This window comes from Leptonotus elevatus, chromosome 1 (assembly GCF_054856555.1).
Source record: "Leptonotus elevatus isolate MCC_2025b chromosome 1, RoL_Lele_1.0, whole genome shotgun sequence".
Lineage (NCBI taxonomy): Eukaryota > Metazoa > Chordata > Actinopteri > Syngnathiformes > Syngnathidae > Leptonotus > Leptonotus elevatus.
In genome coordinates, this window is record NC_141239.1 from 50782560 (window position 1) to 50800467 (window position 17908).

The following is a 17908-nucleotide window of genomic DNA, read 5'->3' on the forward strand; positions in this document are numbered from 1 at the left end:
ATTGTTCAAATGTTACAAGCAATTTACGAATCCCTAATTAACCCAACCACCTTTCCTGTCCCTCGTGCTGAGTGTGAGAGGTATTTCCAAATCAATATTTGAGGTGCTTTACTAAGCTACTGTAGATGAGTGGGGAAACGACAACCATAGTAATAAATGTATCGTTACATCAACACATCTGTGCGTTATTACCTATGTTAAGGCGGCCTTTGAATGAGCTCTTTGTATTGAATCTCATTGGAAGGCGCAGGTTTATCGAGTGTTATTGCGGCCTCATTATTATTATTACACTTTATCCTTCCAGGGCTAAAGTGAAGTTATGAGATTGTTAAGCAAATGTATTTACTGTATGAGTAAACTATTTGGAATGTTTTCTTTGGACTACAGTGTTGTCTGCTTGGAGGAACCTCGTCTGTAGCGTTTAATCATAGCATGTTATTTCGGTGTAAATCAGCAGTCGGGAGAACGGCCTACTGCTGGGAAGGAAAAAGTGTGTCATCTTGTTTATTTTCCTTTGCTTTGCTGTCTTTGCAAGCCCATAGGGCGCGATGATAACAGAAAAATATTGCGGCGGCGGCCACCGTCTTTCACATGACGGACTGCCCCCAAATCCAAACGGGGACCGCAAGGACCTTACAACAACATTTATGCACCGAGAGAGAGGAGCAAAACTTCCAGCCAGCGTGTTAATGATGGCTCACTGGTGATTCCCTCTCATGTTTGCTCAGATTTTGGTTTTGCTTATACACACAGCCACAAATCAACTCGCCATGTCCTTTTTTTTCTCTCCTTCTATCAAGTCTCATCTTCCAACATCACACTGACCACCATGTCTGCTCCCTAGAGGTGGCAAAAGTAGTCACACTCTGTACTTAAGTCGAAGAAAAAATATTTGTGTAAAGAAAAAAGAGACTGGTAAAAGCAGTAATTGTCAAGGGGGCTTTGTTTGGTGGAGGACCCAGTCGCAGGGAAGCAGGGCAAGGAGGCGAAGGTGAAGTGCAAAAAGGGATTTTAATTTCTACAAAACAAAAAGCGAGATCCAAATTGCAAGGAAAAACAAAACATGGGGGGAAACACCAAGGCAAAAACGGGCAGCATGACATGAGGAAAAGACAATGAACCAACACAGACAGAGGGGAGACAGCAGACTAAATACACAGACGCTAATGACACAACAAGACACACCTGGGGCAAGACACAAGTGGCTGAGGGCACTGATTGGATCACACGAGGAAGGGCAGGATCACACTTAACAAGACCAAGGAAGACACACAAGGAAAACAGAATCCAAACATGACAGTAATCGAATTCCTTTACTTGAAGGGGAGTTCATTTTTGGTCATATTTGTTGACATGATAAATATGATCTGTGGGAAACCATATCGTCCAGCGTATAACAACCAATCAGAGACCGAAGGCGTCAAGTCATCTTTATTTACATAATAGTTTCAAACACTAAGCGCTTACAAAAACACATAACGTAAAACATTAACAATAATACATAACTCGGTGTCATTTGTTGTGCATTTGCAGGCACATTCTTCAAAGCATAACCTTGTGCTGTCACTGTCTCTAATTGGTTGTTTTTCCTCTGGCGTGGTGGTTTATTGCTAATCAAATGAAAGCCACAAGGTGGGCAGGCGACTGATCCCCCCCCCCCCCTCCCATGGATCATATTTATCATGTGCTGCGTGGGGTCCAACAACTCCTCCAACAATACGACCATATTAGTCGTTTTACCATGCACGAAAATCTTCACATGGAAAACTAATGGGGGGTTGAGGTTAGGATGAGGCTGTTGGAGTATGGTTGATGTTACAAAACATGTCGTCAACACTAAAATAATTACTGGCCTAGCTCAGTTAGACAGATGCTCATCTTCCAACCAGACGACCCGGGTTTGAGTCCCAGTAACTCCTGTTATGGTTCAGTTTGCTTTTTTACACACAAGTAAGACAAGCATTCCCACAGTTTTGTTAGCATTGTAACATGGCTAACAAAAAATACTAAATTAGGAAATTCTAAAAGAAAATACATGCTCCTTACCTGTATTTTTCTTTATTTCAATTTTCTTTATTTTTTTAAGTTTGGAACTCCCCAATGAAACTGATGGATTTTAGACTGGAACAAAACACAACACATTCGGCTTGAATCCTGAATAAGGCCATGGATTGGGAATATCTTGCTTCTCTGAATCTGTTCCATCATCATTAACGCTCCCTGATTCATGTTCATCCATGTTACTGCTGTCCCCCCCCCCCTTTTTTTTTTGCCCTGCAAGTTCCCAATATCCCAATCAAGCACTCAATTAAAAGAAACCTATTTTGATAAGCGTATGTTATGAAATGTTGGGAGTAAAAGGGAAAAGTCATCAGAAAAAAGTACAAAGTAAAGTACAGATACCTGAATCTACTTAATTACATTAAGAAAGTATATGACTTTTATTTCACTACTTCCCACGTATACTTCTCAGTGAAAAAAGCGTCCGTTTCTTGCTAGATACGTTCCATTATTTTGTCTATCTTAAAGCATAAGAGATAAATATTGATAGGCTGTATTTTTTGGGGGTCATAACGCTTTCCCCATGGATGCCTGTTGTGCGTCCACTAAGACGGAGTATATTTGGACAGGTGTTCCATCATACACATTCATTTCAAGGGGCTTAGTGTGCTATTTCACTGCTGTTTCATGAAGAGAGAGAGGCAGGATATCCTGAGCGCTGATACCGTATACTGTACCCTATTCTGCATGTGTAATCCCTAACAATAAAAAACTGTTTAGCACCAATTTTCCTTTACTTTTTTACTCCCCCCCCCACCCCCCCGGTTTTTGACAACTGCGGCGGTCACATCTGGAAGACAGATGTGGAGTCCCAAAGCTTTGACTCTCTCGCTCCTTCTAACTCACTCTCTCTTCCTCATGTCAGATTTTTTTTTCCCCCTCCTCCATCCCTCTCTCTTTGGGAAACATGAGAGTAGGGCTAATTCTCCCTCACTCTCCCTGGCTCCCTCCCACAAGGCCGGACCACCCGCATTCGGAAACGCCTAGCTGTTCCCCAGTAAGAGCCGAGCTCCAACTGAATGAGAAGGAGAGATGTAAGGATGGGCCATGGCTGCTGATGGTTTTAGCAGAGTATCAATTACATCATTGTAGAAGTCCTAACCTGCTATTGTGTCAGGAGGAACGTCTGGCAGAGATGGTTCCCATTGCATCAGTAGTCCTCGCTGGAAATTATGTAGCATAAATCCCTACACCACAGCCATCTTTAGACACTTTTCAGCCTCCACTGATTTCCTACTAACAGTAAACATGTATCTCACAACAGAAGATATCCACACTTACCCTTTGACTCGACACTGTTAGATTCGCGCAAAGAATCCGAAAAGTTCATCATTTTGACCTTGAAGAACCTCTCTGGAAACAAATAATGATGATTGATTGTTATAGACAGAAACACTGCCTTTACACAACATGCATAGTAATGCTCAAGTCAGAAAAACTCTTTATATTATGGTTGGCCAAAGCCTTCATCCAGGTTTGATTTAGGGACGTATTGATTATTGAACATTATTATTTTTTTATTTTACTTTGAGGGATTAAGATTTATTCAAAGTTACAAAAAAAAAAAAAAATCTAAGATTGAATGAATGGTGATTTGCACGACAGTCCAAGTGATTAAGCAGATATGTATGATATTTATGAGAATAAGTAAAAGTAAAGAACAACAATAAAGAAGGCTTAGAAATAAACAATAAATAAAATCCCTTAACAGAGAGGTACCTGAAACAAAGGCAACAAAACCAAAAAGTTGAATAATTAGGTCTAATCTCTATGCAAAAATGATTCTGCAAAATATGTTTGTTTGTTTGTTTTTTTAATTAACATTTACTCATTCACTACCATTGACGGCTATAGACGTCAAAAATAAATTTTAACTATTTCTATTAGTTTAACATTTGTTTCCACTTTTGTTAACAAGAGTATGAAAACCTAGAATTTTTTTATTATTATTATTTCTAAAATAAATAAAATTTGTGATTAATTGTGAGTTAACTAGTAAAGTCATGCGATTAATTATGATTAAAAACAATTAATCACCTGATGCACCTAATTTTTTATAATCTTTTCTTTCTTTTTTTTTATAATTGTGATTATTATTATTTTTCTATTTTTAATAATCTTTTTATTAAGAAAAGATTATTAAAAAATTAGGAGCATCAGGTGATTTTTTTATCATAATTAATCGCATGACTTCACTAGTTAACTCACTGTTATTATATTATTATTTTATTATATCTGTTCCAATACAATAAAAAAATCTAGGTTTTCGGGAAAAAATGGGGAAAAATGTTAAACTAATAGAAATAGTTCAAATGAATTTTTGACGTATATAGTCCTTAATGGCAGTGAATGAGTTAAACTACTGCTAATCCAAACATTTTTTTTCCCATGTTATTCTGTTCCTCAATTCTGCACCAAAAATAAATACATTTGCTCTTGGTCTCCCCCTGGTGGACGAGTCCTAAAACAGTTGCGTAGCATATTATAGATGCCTTATTCTAAAACATTTTGCACCAAGAAAAAACACCAGAAAACATATTGGCTTTCAAAGCACAACCCCAACAAAACACATTCAAATATAGCGAAAACTAAGGCACATGATTTATTCCTGAAAAGTGTATTTCCTATTTTTGTTAGCCACTGTAACATTATGTGTAGTTTGGACATGAAGACAGCATTAAAAGTAAGAAATCCAAAACTGTATTTAAGAATAACGATTCAATTAAAAATCATCACACATAAAAGTCAGATAAAAGCAAATCAGGTAGGCCTACATAAACAAATGTTTGAAGACATTTTTAAAATGATCAAATGCACATTTAGTGCAGCTTAAACACAACTGAATTCCACTATATATAATAATAATATAAACCAAAAAAAAGTGTCAGGCACTGTAACATGCATTGTTTGAACATCAATTGAGTGGTTCTTTCACACTTTGAGAATCATTGTGTTCCAACTGAGGTCGTTTACATGCAGTGGGCCAGCATGGCTTCCTAGTGGTTGGCATGTCTGCAGTCTTTAAATCTCAATCTCCGTCCTTCCTGTATGAAATTTGCAAGTTCTTCCCACGTACTCCTCCCACATTTAAAAAGCAAAATGAAATTTAAAAAATAATAAAAATAAAGGGGTTATTAACATGTAGGAGATAGGGATTAGAAACGTTTCCCACCCATGGGCTTCAATTACATGGACACTTTTGTTATTCACAGGCTAGCCTTGTCCCTATCCCCGGAATAGTGGGGTTCCACTGTACAGTTGTAATATCACAATTCACCATTAGATGGCAGACATACCAGGGGTAGCAGAGGAGGGGTAGGGAATCCTGGTCCACGGGAGCCGCTGTCCTGCCTGATTTCCATGTCTCCCTCCTCCAACACAGCTGACTATCAGCAAGCTCTGTAGAAGCCTGATAATGATCATGTTCATCAAATCAGGTGTGTTGATGGAGGGAGACATGGAAGACAGGCAGGACAGTGGCTCTCGAGGACCAGGGTTCCTTACTCCAGTTGCACCAGGACTTATATTGCCCTACTGTGCTACAATGTGAGTAGGCCTAATATATATACCTTTTTTTGCTGATTTGGAATGACATATAGGACAAACAGTAACCTACCTCGGTAATACTAACCTTTTGAGTGAGTTTGTTTTTGCACTTTTGTGCTGTTCAGCAGTTTTGCGTCATCCTTCGTTGCACATGGGAGAAAAGAAAAATCACAGTAGGCCTACAGTTTGTGGTTATTTTTTGATTGTCCAAACCCTTTGTTGCTGAAGGGTATAGATCTTTTAGCATGCGTGTTGAGAAATATATTCTTAAAAATGAAATACGTTAAGAACATGTATTTTGTCCAAAAATGGCACTTCCTTCACAGGGCAGATAAGCATGTGCATATAGTCCTATGTAGCCCCCAGTAGCGCTGATGAAAAATCGTGGACCCTTCATCAAATAGCCTAGCCATTCCTTGTCTAGATATTAATGCAAGTGTAAATGGTTGGCAACCAGACAAGTGTGTACCCCGCTTTCAGTTTTTCCACGTAGCTAAAAAGACAAGTGTTACTGTAAATAGATATAAAGGTTTATTAAGATATTAATAGATTTATAGTGTCATAGTGAGGAGGTATAGCCTATTCCCTATTTTTTTATGACCTTATTAAACTACATGAACAAATACAAATATCAGAAACAGTTATCAGTCTGTGTTGAGCGGAGGCTGTGGGTCCCTGGACCCTCCAGATGTCTCTGTACGCCCCTGACTCAGTCTCAGTGGGTTCAACCAAAATTACGTGTGAGAAAGTCAGTTTGTAACGAGAACTCTTGTTTTAAATCCTACTTCAGACTTTGCATGTCAACCTGATATTATGGCCGGCGAGCGCGCTCTCTCCATTGCAAAGGTTTGTGTCGCCACCACGTGGACGTTTCTTAGCAGAGCATATTTTAGATGTACAAACACGTTTGTGTTTTCGGAATTCAAGGCGATTAGCTCAGAAAATGTACGAGAGAGAGAGAGAGAGAGAGAGAGAGAGAGAGAGAGAGAGAGAGAGAGAGAGAGAGAGAGAGAGAGAGAGAGAGAGAGAGAGAGAGAGAGATTCGTGTCTGACATACACTTTTCGTTTGTCAAGATATTGTCTAAACAGTATCTTAGTGAACATACTGTGCCCATTTTGTTGGACAAAGAAGAGAGAGAGAGAAAAACGTATTTCTTGAGTTGCTATTTTGAATATTTGTGGTGACTTTGTACAATGATGTACACATTAATTATGCATTTAATAAGACAAATTGGATAACAATTATGCTCAACAAGGTTGAATGAAATTAAACACAAACAAGGCAAAACTAATTTTATTAACGGCTTTCATCACTGTTAAACAAGCAATGACATAATATTGTGTGGCATTAGAAGCTGGTCTCCATGCTGCTACAGGTAGCGTGAGCTTGTTAGCTTAGCAATACAGTTGTGAATGCTGATTGCTGAACACATTGAAAAGACTTTAAGGTGCAACTTAAGGCATAATACTGTACTTTTTTTGGGCAACATCTACTCTTATTTGAATGATTACTTTATTTTGTGTGTTCTTCTCCTGCGCACCTCTGTAGCCACTGAGCCCACAGTGGCGCCCATCACACCTCCAATGGGCCCACCAACAAAGAGCCCGACCAGAGCTCCTAGCAAGGCCTCCCTTCTCACTATAGTGGGCAGCCACTTCAACCATCCCACCAACTTCTCCCACAAGGCTTGAAGAGAAGAGGCGGGAGAGGAAGGTGGCATGCTGGAAGAGGGAAACAGATGATCTAAGTCCACATTTAGCTCTCCTATGCTTCTTTGTGCCTCTTCCAGAACTTCTCTCATGTCTTTATCAGTCACTTCTGAGTCGGCAAGCAATGAAGAATCACCATGTGCTTCCTCTCTCCTCTGTCTCACTATCTCCAGCTGCCTCTTCCTCACTTGTTGACTAACCTCCTGGTACAGAGGGCAGCTGAAGTGCTGAGCCTCGCTCTCTTTCACTGCCTGTTCAACTTTCTCTAGCAGCTCCTCAACAGCTTTGCACTCTTCCGATTCTCCACTCCCGGTCTCCAGGGCGTGATATCGACCGCCACATCTTTCCAGCAGCGCACGGAGGTCCTTGCGCCACGTAACCAGGTAATCCTCCAGCTTCTCGTCCTCCTCCAGCTCCTCCAAATTGGTGAAGAGGATGATGGTGTTTCTGCTTACCGCGGAGGCGTCTAACAGCTTTTCCAGGACATCAAGTGCTTTGGTCTCGCCATCAGATGGCTGGTTCACAGGCACACATAACAAAAAAGCATGCGGCCCCGGGATGGAAAAAGTAATCAAGGAGGAGATGTGTCTTCTTCTTTCCTCTAGGTCGCAGTCTGAACTGAACCAGTCTGGACTGGAGACAACAAGCACCTACACAAACATAAATAGCAAGTAGTTTCAATATTAGCATTCTGTCCATACTTAAGCTATTTTTACACCCCTGCCAAAAATGTTATGAACAGTCCAAATGAACTGCCGAACACTGCGTGTGTCCTGTTTCGGTCCTACCTGTTTGCCGGCAATGCCGGCAGCTTTGCCTCTGAATTTAATGCAACTCTCGTTAAAAGCTTCGTCTTTTCCCCGAAGGCTGTCTTGCAGGCCCAAGATGTTGCAAACTGTTGACCGCCCTCCTGTCCCGCTGCGGCCCAGCACTACCAGCCTCAACTCTGCGCAGGATGACAAACGTAGCGTTGGGCGTTGCATACGTTTAGAAAGAAAACACTGATGTAACTGCATGCAATACAAAAATAAAAGAAAACGGAAAATAAAGATTGATAACTTGTGTGTCAAAACATCTGTGTCAAAATTATCAGTGCTACCAGCGCCCGTTCAGTTACCTTTCTTTTTTTTTTAAAGGCATAACACAAACTTTTGTACTAGCAAATGTCATAGCTTTTTGTCGATGAAGCATCTTAACTGTAACATATGAGTAGCCTTCTCTGACCGACCTGTTAGTACACCAGAAGTCGACATGTCGACCGGTTCGCTGCAGTATTTAGCGAGGAATCAGGCGGAGACGGCGCTTCCTCATTCCTGCAGGATGACTCGCCCTCTGACGGTCGACTGCAGTTCAGCTTGGGGGCGCTTGTGGCTTCTGATACTGACGGGCAATGTTGAGAAGTAATGAAGTACAAATGCTTGGTTAATTTACGTAAGTCTTTTTATCATCCTTTTCCTCACAAAGGTCGCTGGAGCCTATCCCAGCAGGCTTCGGGCAGTAGGCGGGGTACACCCTGAACTGGTTGCCAGCCAATCGTAGGTCTTTTGATCAGATAGCAGCGATACTATATGAGAGAAAATTATTTTAAAAATTTAAGAAAAAAAAAAAGGACAGGGTGGCGAGCAGGCAACATGGACGATGTCTATCATCCTCCATGCCCAATAGACCATTAACGATTATGAAAACATGTTTAGAAAAGAAAAATATTCCCCATCCATGGCCTTCTCCAAGATAATTGTTTGATACGGTCAGCACCAATCATTTATGGCGAATGCGTCTCGTGCGAGCCCACAAAGTTTGTAGGTTTGAGGAGAGATGTGTAATACAAATCATGTTCCTGTCAAACATCTCCATCATTCGAAGCAGGAAAAAAACATACAGGTGTATTGTTTCAGTTCTTACCATTCTTTGGTTATTCCGTAAACTACACGTTAGCAAAGTAATGGAAACATGCCTTTATAGAACGTCCAGTGATTTTTTGTTTGTTTGTATTCTCAGTCCAAGCACTATGCATGTTCACGACAGATAGAAACTATTTCATGTGAAGGACCCCCCCCCCCCCCGTTATCGAAATGAGTACTGTATATAATTAAGAGAGAAAATGTATTTTGACATGTATACTTAAAAGTTCAGTCTGTATTTAGTTTTTTTACTTTTGAGTTGAATCAGTACTTCTAATTTTAAAGCGTGATCAATTTTGCCACGTTTGTGTTTAACAGCAAGGATAAATGATATGATCAAAATAAAACAAAGCAACTTGGTTTATTGGTGCTATAAATGACCTCTTGTAAATATAAAATAATTGTTTTACCAGCCCAGTTACAATGAAGTTGCTTCTAAGGGTGCCTAACAGTTTTATAAAAAGTACAAAACAGCTGGGAGTTTTTACACTTCTGTTAAAGGGTAAAATGTTAAAGTTGTATTCAAGGATCTTTTGTCGCTGTGTCTTACGATTGCTTCTCGATCCTATCTATCAATCTGACATAACGAGACCGTGCATGCTCGTTCCTAGCTGGAGCCACTGAGCTTCGGAACTCAGCCATTCATCGTTGTAGCTCCACCGATCCTACTGCAGAGCTGGTAAGATGGTCTTCCGCATGCGCATAAAAAAAAAAAAGCGACAAACACGTTTGGCTTCTGATTTTCGAGAAGATCCTTGAATACACCTTTAAATTAGAAATATATTAACCTATGAGTGAATTCGGAAATTCACTGTGATGCCGTGACACAACTCTGAGTGTCCATGTTCTGAGGCAGAGCGCACTCCCCTCCCATTCATTTCCAAATTCAGCCTATCGGCGCTATGTGAAAAACACGTCCATTTTTGTAATTTTTATGTTTCTGGGATGAAACTGAATGCAGACATCCCAAAAACATAAAAATGTTAAAAAAAATACATTTAAAAAAAATGGACATTAGTGTTTTTCACATAGCTTTGAAGCTTCTTAAAAAAACAATCATGTGTGAATTCACATCTGTACTGCGTGACACACTGGTACACCGTGACCCGAGTTACAAGAATCCAACCGAACGGCAAATTTAAACCCGCCCTGAGTCTAAACGGTCAGAGTGAACCAGAGAGTGCTCAGATGGTATTTCCGAATTCACCCAAATTAAAAATGCCTAAAAGGTTGCAGATGTTCTTTAAACCATAAAAAAAAAAAACACAGACATTTACAAAAACAACTGTACACAAACAGCATAAGAATATTTCATACAAACCCACACTGTCCAGTATCAATAAAACTAAGTGGTAAGACTATTAACAATAAACTGTTTCTTTTAAAAGCCTAACAATTAAAACATTAATATAATACGGTCTAAAAAAATATTATGATTTTAAAACATGTTGGGACTAAAAATATCTGCAGTTTGCAAAGTTTCAGTGGCTACTAATAAAGTCCAAGGATGCCTCCATTCAGGGGTTTGACTTTTCACTGCAAAATCCCTCCGGCGTGCTTGAGGTCCTTCACTCACAGTCCAGGCATGATGTAGGCAATGTTGTCCAACGTGTTTGACTGACAAGCAAAAAGGGTGTCCACTTGTTAGAACACCCAGAGAAAAACAAATAATAATAAATGAATTGAAATATGAATCTAATACTATACCAGCACGTTCCGGGGACATCCATTTAACTGTGGTATTTGAGCAGTGAGACACGTCAGAGGCCCCAAGGCGCACAAGATGGAATCAAGAAGTACCGACAGGCTCCCAGACACCGCCACCATGCCCTAAAAAAATATACAAATAAAATAATAACAGTCACTCAAAGGCATATTCTGGCTTGTGGTGTGCTTACGTTAGAAAAGCTGCGCAGATTCTACCATCCGTCACTTACACACCTTTATGAAATGTGCACACTTCGGGTGACATCACCGTTGCTTAACAGGTAACGACCAATCATGGCTCAGCTTGCCAATGTCACATGACCAAACTCAGGAAACAGGTGAACCGTGATTGCTTGTTCCCTGAGCAACTGTGATGTCATTTTCAGTTGACAGCAAGTAGCAAAATCACAATCCAAGTGTGACAGTGCTGATGTCCCCGTTAGTAAGCATCTGAAGTACTTCAAATGTGATTTTCCTTGGCGCATGAGAACCCAAGCTGCTGTGTGTGGCACATGGTGAACTTCTTAAATGTATGAAAGCGAATCGCATCTCAAACATCATTTTACAATCTAACACGTGGCACTTTTGACCAAAACGTATACTTTAACGTTACAGTGGCTTAAACTTTTTTAAATCAATTAAGTCAATTTCATAGTTTTCATGCACAGTACACTTTTTAAGTGGTTAAGTTGTACTTTATTATTACAATATTTAATAATATTTAAAAAATCTATTAGCTGTTGAAGTCTACCTGTAATTTTGTGTTTCGCCACTAGGATGAGCTGTTGTTTCTCTAATGCTAATTAAAAGTTTAACATGGTACCAACTTATTTTTTAAGTGCATTGATTTTATTTTCCTATTACCTTTGTGCAATTTGTAGGACTATTTTTTTAAATAATATTTTGTTTGCAAGGTAAATTAAAAAGGTAAACTTTTCTTGGTTATGACAACACAAAGTGATGATCAGGCTTGGGCAAGGATGTGTGGCGCACGTGTGAGAGGGGCTCAGTATAACACGACTGACCCAACACAAAGCTTTATTTAGACCAAAGACCAAAAACGAAAACTGGTAAGAGTTGAGTTCACTTGAAAAGCTCAGAAAACAAATCTTCCATAACTGCTCGGAACTTGGGGCTGCATTTTTGGCCGACTTTAGGCAACTATTTATAACATTAGCATGCTTTAAATCAGCTTATTGTACATTAATGTTCCTCTTTAGATTGATTACAACAATCTGCTGTAGTGCAAATAACTCAATGTCAGCCAAAAGAGGGGCAGGGCAGGTACTGCACATGAACCCACATGCACGCTGCAAAACATCCAAGAACAAAAATTGTGCTTTAGGGAGCCTGCAACGGATGAATGGCATTTCAATGACAAAACTGTATTTGATTTGGGTAAATTGAAGTACGAGTTGGCCACAGATTGAATTCAACTCAAAAGTCAAGAAGCCACTATATTTATGCATGTTCCGGTCCCCTGTGTTATTAACCTCCATATGCCTATTATTGGTGTGGGACCTACCTCTGTTTCCTGGAGCCGATGGCCAATCAGGGATAAGGACTCTCCGAGCAGCTGCAGGTGAGCGGCTGCATCGATAGGATCTACCTCGGGGACTCGTGCGGGGGAAAGGGGCATGGTGGCCGGTGCTCGGTTGGGTGACACCAAACCAGCTTTGGCTAGGAAACAAGATATGGTCATAAGAACCACTTTCATGAGGAGTCAAGTTCCAGGCAAGAGTTAGTGACACGTGTACCTTTGCTTTTGCTTTCATTGGAGCTTTTGTGTTTGACTGTGGTAGCTTCGGCCTTGTTCTGTTTGTGCTGCAAGTACTGAGCTTTCTGCCTCCAAAACTGCAGCAGGAATACAAGAAAGAGTTACGGCAAAAACTCAAGAATGACAAGAAAAATAAAACAACTACTCACCAGTTTGTCTTTTTCCGGCATCCTCTTCCATACCTCGCCCAACTTTTTGCTGAGCTCACCAAAAACTGCAGGGTAAAAATACATACATATTAGTGTCGTTACAAGAAAGTTCGACTTTTTTCAACAAATGGTATACCTAGTCCTGGCTGTTCAGCAGTTATGTTCACTCTATACTCCTTGCAAAACACCTGATATGCAGATGCACTCTTCTTCTTGGGCTGAAGGAAGACAAGCAAACAAGCACAGTCACATTAAAGGTGGAAAGGTTTTGAAAGGATTCATTTTGGTCTGAAACGTCATCATGCAACGAGAGGCTTGCCTTATCTTTTTCCTTGTCATGCTTCTCCCGATCTTTCTCCTCTTTCTTCTTCTTCTTCTCCGTGGTCCCGGCATCACTGCCTTGTTGTTGGTGCGGAGGGATGGGTGTGCCCATCGCATACATTGGACCAACAGTGCTGTGAGAGACGGTGGGATGGGAGTTGCCGTGGCTCCTTGACGAATCTGAAGAAGGACATTCAAATGCGTTGTTTGAGAAAAAGCATTGTAAACATAGCAAAACAGACATGGATACAATTTAGGAGAAACTATTTGACAGCACCTCCAAAGCCTTTGCTGTGCTTTTTGTCCTTCCCACTCTTTTCCTTAACTCTGTCTTTCTCCTTGTCTTTTTTCTTCTTGCTTTTCTTGCTCTTCTTTTTCTTCTTTGACTGGTGTGTGTACGAGTCGTCTATAACTAGTTCGCCCGCCTCTAGCTCGCCTCCCGTCGACGAGCTGTCATCTCCCATGCCCCCTCCATAATGACCTTGACAGAAAGCAAAAGATTAAATGTTGCGTTACAAGTGGTTCATTTGGAACTGCAATGTTGCGTTGGTATGGATGCAAAGCTTTGTATAGTAGGGATGTAAAGATAATGGCAATATTGCGATATTAAAATTGCAAAGATATTGTCGTCATGTCACGACAGGAGACTCTGCTCTTTTAGTGCTCACTTATTTGTTTTACTATTATTTTATGTTTTTATTTTATTTTAACTATCAATCTATTATGTTTACTGTACAGCACTGTTATTTTAAAGTGCTTTATAAATAAAGTTGAGAGTTGAGTAAAAGCAGCACAGCTGTTAAATAGGCAGGTTGTATTCCAATTGTGCAGTACGCGCACCCTGTGGTGGTTAGTTTATTAGCGCAGTTTAATTTTAAGCAGAAAAGTTTTAGTTATCACTCCCATACATCTGTCATACTAGCAAATATTTGTCAACATCTTCATTAAAAAAACATGATTTTCTGCCCATTCCAGCTGAATACAGCATTGTGAACTACATAGACCATGATCCTGTGTCACTGAGCCAATAGGAGCACATGATAATGACATGTGACATAACATGGCTAAGGCTATTTCTTTGTCATTGCTGTTGTGTACAAAAACAATATTGTGTTGTTTTTCCAACATGAGCTTTTTTTCTTTCTTTTTGCTTAAACACCAATCTGAATTTCTGATCCGTCAATTGGTAAGTATATGACATCATCATACTGAATTTGTATCCAAAGGGCTGGGCAAGTACCGTTACCAGGTATGAGTACCGGTACCGTCCAATACCAGGCCTTATTTCTGGGTATTTGTACTCGTGGCGGCGATCAATACTGCTTGTAGCAGTTTTACGATCAGAAACTAGAAATGTGAAATTAGAAGTCCATCCATCCATCCATTTTCTGTACCGCTTGTCCTCACAAGGGTCGCGGGGGTTGCTGGAGCCTATTCCAGCTGGCTTCGGGCAGTAGGCGGGGTACACCCTGAACTGGTTGCCAGCCAATCACAGAGCACACAGAGACGAACAACCATACTCACAATCACACCTATGGACAATTTGGAGTGTCCAATTAACCTGCCATGCATGTTTTTGGAATGTGGGAGGAAACCGGAGTACCCGGAGAAAACCCACGCAAGCACGGGGAGAACATGCAAACTCCACCCAGGAAGGCCGAAGCCTGGACTTGATCTCACAACCTTTGCACTGGGAGGCGGTCGTGCTAACCAGTCAGCCACCGTGCCGCCCCGAAATTAGAAGTGAAATAGAAAATTGCCATTAATTTCATGCCATTTTTAGGAAAAATATTATATTAGGATATACTGTATAGATCTTTCTTTAGAATTGTTTGTCATTGTTTTTGTTTTTTTTAAATGTACACTGCATGGTTCAAATGACACAATTGCTTGTATGGCACAATTTGAATTAAATTGGAACTGGGTACTTGGTAACTACTGTACATAAAACAACTGCCGTTATAAGGACTCATTGAAATGTGCCAGTTTATCTTATTGTTGTGGCTAGTAAATTCATTGTAGTTGATCATTTTTATTCCTATATAATTAAGGTGCTGTTACCTTCCACTTCCACCTCTTTCCCCACTACTGGCAGAGGATCCCGACTGTGTTGTGGCTTTTTCTTGGGTAATTTTGACACCTGCATCCGCTCTCGATCTTTCTCTTTCTTGCCACTCACTTTGGATGAGTGGTGTGTTATTGGGGTACACTCTGTTTCCTCTTTCTCTGGTGACATAATTAGTTTCATTTTGAGCCCGTCAGCCTCCCGTAATGTTAGAGGCTCCTCTTTGAGGGCTCCACCGTGGAACAGCGACGACTTTGAGGAAGATGAGGAGTGCTTCTTGGTGGAAGATGATGACGATGATGACGAAGGCGTGGGGCGGGGGTGAGAAAAAGAGTGGCTCCCTTTGCTTCCACTGCTGCTGCCCTCCCGCTTGCGGTCTTTTGAAGAGTGTGAGGACAAGGAGGGATAGGAGGGCTTTTTGTGTACATTGGGACTGGGGTCCGATCCTGTGGCCAGGGGAGAGGTGATAGCTTGCAGGAGACCCATTGCTGTATCTGCTGGGTGGGACGATGAAGGGGAAGAGAGTGTCGGAGAGCGGTCGACAGATTTGTGCTTCTTTTTGTGGCTGAAGTGGCCCGAGCCGTCATGCTCTGAGAAGAAAGTCACAAAGGCAATCAATGTGAAAATACTGTTGCCCCTACCTTTTTAATGGCATGTCTAAATTAGTTGGTAGGCGCATCATCAACTTGAACTAACCTCTGTAGTAGTAGTCATCGCTATATTTCTTCTTCTTTTTGTGTGAGTCACCTCCCAGCATGAATAGCTCTGAGTCCTAATATGTAACACAAAAATTATAATCTGTATTCAACCATTCACCAAAGATATAACGACGTGTGTAATATAGAGCAAAACTGTGTTGTACCTTTGGGCGTTTTTTGGAAGACTTGCGAACCTGAGCTGCAATCTCCTCCTCCTCTCGTAGAAGATCTTTGTATGACCTCCTCTTCTCCCTTTGGCTACGACCAGCGACAAGACCCCTCTCTCCCTCCATCCCAATGTCTAACTCACAAACACAAATATTTCAAAAGCATAGTCAAATAAAAACATATTTACCAAAAAAAATTGAAAAAAATTCAGCTTTTGCCATAAATGTTCAGTAATTAATCATTGTCTATAACAATGATTCCCAACCAGGGTACCATGGCAGACTAGTGTGACATACAAGAGCATCGGAGTGTCACGGGAAATAATCGAAAACCATCTAGTTTATCTGGAAATTATGTTTACTAATTACAAATACATCATTGTTAAAGGGGAAGTCAACCCCCAAAAATTATTTACAATAAGTTGCATGTGACCCCCACTTCTCTTAACATGGTATTCTGATCATTATTGTTAGTGAAATATAAATTATGCAGCAAAATCCACCCGTTTTTATCCATCTCCGGCCGGGGCAGCCATTTTGCGACTTGTCGACAAATGATAACGACAGAGTTGTTCCCAGCTCAGCTTCAGAAATGAAGCAAACTGTGATGTCATTTTCAATCAACAGCAAGTGGCAAAATGGCCACCCACAGAGGTGGATAAAAACTTGTTTAGCTGCTTAATTCATATTCCACAAACACATATTAATCAGATTACCATATTTAGACTGACACATTATTGTCTAGAACATTTCCGGGTTGATTTCCCCTTTAATTAATCTATGTAGTGATGTATAGTGAACGGCAGAAAAATAAATGTTCTTCCATTAGATGGCAGAAAGTGCACTAAAACTGCATAACCACCTGCCATTCTAGTGTATTAACTTTGAGTTGTATATACACAGGCCATCATTATTTCAGTATTCACATTTTTTTAATGACATTTATGATGATCCATGAGAATTTTCTCATATAAAATGGGTGCCTAGATGGTTGGGAAACACTGGCCGTTAATGTGTTCTGCATTCATGTAAAAATGTCATTACCCATTTCTCCTTTGTTGCTGATCTCTTCAAAAGCCATTGCTACTCAATGTATTTTCATCTAAGAAGTCACAGAGAGCATGAAGGCAGGATGGGGACCTAGAAAAGTAGAATTTGAAAAGTAATTGAGAGGGGATCATGTTTCAATAACTGTTGCCCAGTAACAACAATGCAAAGTGTAATATATTTGCTATTATCGACGTCATTGTCTCACCTTCAACATTGCACAGATAATGAATTACGTAGATATAACTTAGCAGTCCACCAAACACCGGCGTGCTTTCTACACGAGTTGCCATTGTTTTTTTAAGGATACTATGTTCTTGTCGGTCACCTATTTAAGAGCACACATAGTAACAACTTCCCGCCTACTTTTCGTAATGATACACAAACACACCCCCTCTGCCATCAACTTGACTACCCGGCTTCGTGGGTCTTTCCACTCCTGTAACGCTCCATACCGCGAGGGGCTCGCCTTTCCTGGAGAATCGTCTCACTAAACCCCGGTGCTTTCCACATAGCGAGGCCGCTGTCCATTTAACGAGGATTACACTCATGCAAACGTGCGTTCGCCTAGTCTCAGTTATTCACCTTCAACCTCGGTCTCATGCTCATTTGCGAAACTACCAGAAAGTCAGTGAGATGATGTTTATCAATGAATTACCTCAAATGAGTCTCCAAATTACGCGGGCCAGGCCGCCATCTTTACTCCGGCGAACAACAATACGTCTGCGCATAGGGGCGGGGCTTGTGTTCAGCAGCCAA

At 40.6% G+C, this 17908-nt stretch overlaps 2 protein-coding genes across 3 annotated transcripts; both read right to left on the reverse strand.

Moving 5' to 3' along the window:
- Window positions 1–6885: 6885 nt before the first annotated feature.
- Window positions 6886–8708, reverse strand: LOC147184310 (GTPase IMAP family member 7). The gene is made up of 3 exons (XM_086067910.1): window positions 8546–8708; window positions 8106–8263; window positions 6886–7967 (listed from the first exon to the last, which is right to left on the reverse strand). Exons 1-3 carry the CDS (start codon window positions 8568–8570, stop codon window positions 7116–7118), a joined length of 1035 nt encoding a protein of 344 aa, XP_085924036.1. The 5' UTR covers window positions 8571–8708; the 3' UTR covers window positions 6886–7115.
- Window positions 8709–9564: 856 nt separating this feature from the next.
- Window positions 9565–17890, reverse strand: hmgxb4a (HMG box domain containing 4a). Of its 2 annotated transcripts, none has more exons than XM_086067892.1 (13): window positions 17808–17890; window positions 17147–17242; window positions 16100–16236; window positions 15934–16009; window positions 15234–15827; window positions 13450–13653; window positions 13171–13352; window positions 12988–13069; window positions 12852–12916; window positions 12683–12779; window positions 12451–12605; window positions 10926–11048; window positions 9565–10835 (listed from the first exon to the last, which is right to left on the reverse strand). In XM_086067892.1, the coding sequence occupies exons 2-13, from the start codon at window positions 17181–17183 to the stop codon at window positions 10791–10793; spliced, it is 1797 nt and encodes a 598-aa protein (XP_085924018.1). In that variant the 5' UTR covers window positions 17184–17242; window positions 17808–17890; the 3' UTR covers window positions 9565–10790. The 2 variants fall into 2 exon arrangements, with proteins under 2 accessions (XP_085924018.1, XP_085924026.1); XM_086067900.1 differs by having other exon boundaries at window positions 16100–16240; window positions 17808–17842.
- Between the last annotated feature and the right edge of the window lie 18 nt (window positions 17891–17908).

Coding starts and splice junctions, on each gene's coding strand:
- hmgxb4a (XM_086067892.1), bottom strand. CDS start 17,183: ATGGCTTTTGAAGAGATCAGCAACAAAGGAGAAATGG. Junction 13,353..13,449: donor GCACAGCAAAGGCTTTGGAG/GTGCTGTCAAAT, acceptor GTCCTTCTTCAG/ATTCGTCAAGGAGCCACGGC. Junction 12,917..12,987: donor TGCTGAACAGCCAGGACTAG/GTATACCATTTG, acceptor TTTACCCTGCAG/TTTTTGGTGAGCTCAGCAAA.
- LOC147184310 (XM_086067910.1), bottom strand. CDS start 8,570: ATGTCGACTTCTGGTGTACTAACAG. Junction 8,264..8,545: donor GACTTCTGGTGTACTAACAG/GTCGGTCAGAGA, acceptor CATCCTGCGCAG/AGTTGAGGCTGGTAGTGCTG. Junction 7,968..8,105: donor CCGGCATTGCCGGCAAACAG/GTAGGACCGAAA, acceptor ATGTTTGTGTAG/GTGCTTGTTGTCTCCAGTCC.